Source organism: Helianthus annuus, chromosome 7 (genome assembly GCF_002127325.2).
Source record: "Helianthus annuus cultivar XRQ/B chromosome 7, HanXRQr2.0-SUNRISE, whole genome shotgun sequence".
Classification (NCBI taxonomy): Eukaryota; Viridiplantae; Streptophyta; class Magnoliopsida; order Asterales; family Asteraceae; genus Helianthus; species Helianthus annuus.
This window is the reverse complement of record NC_035439.2, coordinates 146180133-146184711: the sequence shown is the minus strand read 5'-3', so window position 1 is coordinate 146184711 and position 4579 is coordinate 146180133. Positions and strand designations below refer to the sequence as shown.

General features: G+C 36.3%; 1 protein-coding gene across 2 annotated transcripts; it reads right to left on the bottom strand.

The window, feature by feature from the left end:
• Positions 1-939: 939 nt before the first annotated feature.
• On the bottom strand, positions 940-4195 carry LOC110867209 (receptor-like protein EIX1). Of its 2 annotated transcripts, none has more exons than XM_035975409.1 (2): positions 3383-4195; positions 940-2017 (listed from the first exon to the last, which is right to left on the bottom strand). In XM_035975409.1, the coding sequence occupies exons 1-2, from the start codon at positions 4142-4144 to the stop codon at positions 1055-1057; spliced, it is 1725 nt and encodes a 574-aa protein (XP_035831302.1). In that variant the 5' UTR covers positions 4145-4195; the 3' UTR covers positions 940-1054. The 2 variants fall into 2 exon arrangements, with proteins under 2 accessions (XP_035831302.1, XP_035831303.1); XM_035975410.1 differs by having other exon boundaries at positions 3470-4195.
• Between the last annotated feature and the right edge of the window lie 384 nt (positions 4196-4579).

Sequence of the window (4579 nt, the reverse complement as noted above, 5' to 3'; positions counted from 1 at the left end):
ATGTAAAATGACTGAATTGCCCTTCTCGTTAACAAAAATAATGAATGAAGTTAACCCAGTGGACTAAAATGGCAACTGTGAAAACTTTTTGGACCATGTGAAAAATGACACCTTTAGACTAAACTGGCAAAATGGGCTAAACCACAGGGACTAAAATGACATTTAACTCTATTTTTTTATTAGTTATACAATAATCTTGTAGTGTTGTAGATAAGAATTATTGGTTAGAACATATTGTTTACACAACCTAAAAGATGTTTAAACCCCTATAAATGGTATATAATAGTTTTGTTTATTTTATTTGAAGAATAATATTACTATTCTAATATATAATATATTTTTTATTTTATTTTTTCATTCAACAGCACTTTTTTTCTAGACTCTCACTTTTTTTGCGCTTTGTGCCTAGGCCACTAACGAGGCCTATGCGCCTTGCGCCTTGAGCACTCCAGACGCTTTTAATATTTATGTACCTTACTAAGTTTTAAATTGGCAGTCGTCAGCATATCTTAAGCAATACCATGCCTTTTCAAGTAAGATTTTTAGTTTTGACCTGTACGGCCGTATCTTATAATACATGATTGTCCCAGTGAACTTCCACCTATCAGCACCATAGTTATTTGATCTAGTATGAAAATTTTTAGTTTTGCTCAGTTTGTACTCATATGTTAGGGGGTGGTGTTTGGGATTCATTTTATGTTGTTTTGCATGTGTGCTTTATGACAGTTTAATGCTTGCATAGTTTTTAATATTTGAATAATGTTAGTTGTTTTAAAAGTTAGTTTTCTTGTTTAGTATCTATATTTGAATGACCCCAGTCCAAGTAAACTCATAGAGTCTCCATATATGAACTTGCATACCACGTTGAATGCCAAGTCAAGGTCAACTGTCCACTCAATAACATCTTTTTCATAGACTGAAGTTGTTTAGGATGTTTTTGTTCTTTTTTTTTTCTCAAAATTACATAGTTAAGCATGACAATATTGAATAGTCCTCTCGAATACAAGCTTGTAACAAAAACATTAAAACCTATTACAACATCACAACAATTTAATCACTTACAAAACATATTGAAAAAATACTTATGTATAACATCATAGAGCTCACTCCAGAAACCAAAATATGCAACGCTCCATGATTTCTTGACTATCAACGGGGCCACAACGATCCAAAAACCAACAATGAATCCGAGCACAATGCTTATAATCAAATCCCAATCTACACCATTAGATGCATCATCTTCTTTTTGGTGTTCTCTTGTGTCAACATTTTTACAAGGCTCAGTAAGAGGAGGTCCGCATAGTTTATTGTGAATGAAACTCGACTCATTGAAGCTCTGAAGCTGAGTACTGACTGGAATTCTCCCGGTCAAATCGTTATAGGACACATTGAAGTTACTCAAGGAATACATGGTTGATAAACTCCCGGGAAGTTCCCCAGAGAGCTTGTTCACTGATAAATCAAGAGTTTCAAGCGCTCTTAAATCTCCAATCTTGTATGGGATCCTTCCTGTCAATTGATTTCTTGATAGATTCAACGCTTTTAACTTGAGGAGGGTTGTTAACTCAATTGGGATTTGCCCAGAAAATTTATTCACCGACAGGTCTAATAGCATAACCAGTCCTATAGAACCTGTATATCTGTCTTCTCGGCCCTTCATCACCAACGAAGCACTACCCTGAGTGGAACCTCCTTGTTGCGTACTGAAATAAAACTGAAGATCTGGGACAGTTTCTTTCCCTGAAATGATGCTAAAGTTGTTGAAACATCTTGGAATATTTCCTGACAGATTATTATGAGCAAGATCCAAAATTTGAGTAAGTGAAAGATAACAAAGCTCGTGGGGAATATTTCCTTCCAAATTGTTGTGCCTAAGGCTCACAATTCTCAATAAATTGAGCTTTGTTCCAAACCATGCTGGAATGCTTCCAACAAGCTCATTTTGTCCAAGTTGAAGGATACTTAAGGATGACAAGTTCATTAAGGAATAAGGTATCCTTCCTGAGATCTTGTTCCCCTGCATGTTCAACCAATGTAGTCTCATTAGAGAACCCACTGTTCTTGGAAGCTCACCAGACAAAGCATTATTCTCAAAGTTTAAGACTTGCAAATTCGGCCACTTATCCCAACACTCCGGAATTACACCAGACAAAGAATTATTTGCCAGAATAAGATTTTGTGTTTCTTTCACGCCGTTGGAACATATAAAATGATTTATTGTTCCCTCAAAAAAATTATTAGACAGATCCAAATGCGCAAGAGTTAACGAACCATTTGAGAGATAAGGTAATCCCCCCCTAAACTCGTTAGAGCTTAATTTGAGCATTCGAAGTGATGCAGGGATACCCAAAATCAGTGTACCTTTGATATGATTTTGTGACATATCTAAATGTGTGAGGTTGGGTAATGATCTCCAAAATGACTCAGGAGGAATGATTGATGAAATTCCAGTGTTGCTTATGTCCAGCTTTAATAAATCTCTCTGTGATTGAAGCCATAATGGAAATTGAGGCCCCAAACTCCAAGAGTTCATATACAAGACCTGTGCCTGGAAAGGGGGAATCCAGTTTGCTGCTTGCACTTTAAGGGTTAACTTGTTGTCTCCTCCATTTATGTATGTCAAACTCACTAATTTGGAAAAGTGAGCTTCTGTCAGAACGCCCGTCAACAAATTAAAAGAAAACCAAATTCCATTCAAATTTGAAAGTTGACCAAGGCTATTAGGAAGGTTGCCACTCAGTTGGTTATTCTGAATATCCAACTGCTCCAAAGATGATAATCGTCCGATCGAGTCAGGAATACTACCATTCAGCCTGTTAGAATAAAGACGCAGTCTCTTCAATGATGATAGTCGTCCAATTGAGTAAGGGATTGGACCAGAAAGCCCTGAGTCCATTATAGATAATGACTCCAAACTCGGTGATTTGCATTCGAAAAGACTTTGAAGAAGGTAAGCTAAACTAATGTTACTAAAATCGTTCAAAGACAAATCAATCTCTCTCAGACGACAAAGGTTACCAAATGAATTAGGTATCGCTTTCATGAGTTGATTTTTAGACAGGTCAAGGCTCAGAAGAGATGTCAAATTATGAAGGGAATCGAGTGCTGAACTTGAAAGACCACATGCACTCAAATCTAACGAAATCAAATTACTAGAAAACCCTTTTAACACTGATGGAGAATTCATGAAATCATTCCCTCTGACATGAACCGACTCGAGAGAAGTCAAATTACGGAAGCTATAAATGCTAGGAAGAGGGCCATCAAAATTACAACTAGTTAAATCCAATGAAACTAGATTTTTTAGACTAAAAATCCATCTGGGAACAGAAGTGTTATAAAAAAAGTTATAAGAAAGATCAAGCAGGGAAAGGGATGTTACATTAAGACTTGGAACATGGGAATATGCGTTTCTGAGTCCACATCCAGACATATGTAGTTGCACCAAAGAAGGGAGAGCGTTAATCACCTGAAACCAATCAGTAGCTTTGCTAAGGTTTGTGCTACTCATATCTAGATGATGCAACCAACGAAGATTTGACAGCCATTGTAAATTCCTGCTTGTTAATGTCCTTTGAGGATAACCATAAGAACTTCCAAGAGAAAGGACACGTAACTCTGAAAGATTCCCAATTTGAGGAGGGATAATCCCAACAATTTTCGATTCAGAGAGATTAAGATACCTCAAGTTTCTAAGAGAACCTATGAAACTTGGAATTTGGATCTCCTCAAAATCGTTGCAGCTCAAGTCCAAATACTTGAGTTGCCTTAACTCCAATAAGGATGAACTTAAATTCCCCCTTAATATCTGCTTTAAGCCTTTCATGAACAGATTATATGAATATGGTCTATCACAACGATCATCATGTCCACGAAGACGAATCTCATGAACATGGCCAGTGATGTTGTCACAAACAATTCCAGCCCATCTGCAGCAGTCATTATTCTCAGCATCCCAAGAAGCAAGCCGATCTGCTTCGTCTATGAGGTTGTGCTTGAACTCGAGTAGTGCTTGTCTCTCGCTGTCCATGCATAATACATTATCAGACTTTTGATCAGATAAACACAAACATAACAAGACCAAAAAAATAAGTAAACACAAGTTACAAGAGGAGAAATAAGAAACTGAAAATCGAGCACTCATATTGGTTGATTAAGAAGGGAATAACCAATCGCTTGATTTTTAGTTTACAAGATGTTGTGGGGGTTTATATAAACCCAAACATTTTACTAGTCATGATCAGTAGCTTTCATTTTTTAGTAAGGGGACCCAGGGCGGTCAAAACAAAACACGTGAAGAAGTACTATAACGATGTTAGAATATAAACTTAACATTAGGAATTTATTATTATTCTTATTCTTATTATTATTATTTAGTATAGTTTAGTGGCGGTTATGATATTAACCGACCAGGTATATATGTAATATTATGTTGACAATTATCATTCACCAAGATTTCAATTTAATATCCATTTTTCATAAGAGTTCGTTCTCTGTTCTCTGTACAAACACACATACAGAATCACACGAACATGAATACGATGTCGATTACGATGATGGCTTCCGCTAACATGTGGTA

Bases quoted from the DNA above. Each gene is read 5' to 3' on its own strand.
- LOC110867209 (XM_035975409.1), bottom strand. From the start codon at position 4,144: ATGAGTGCTCGATTTTCAGTTTCTTATTTCTCCTCTTGTAACTTGTGT. The intron at 2,018-3,382 runs GTAACATCCCTT...TTGAACATGCAG, and splicing joins CCCATGTTCCAAGTCTTAAT to GGGAACAAGATCTCAGGAAG.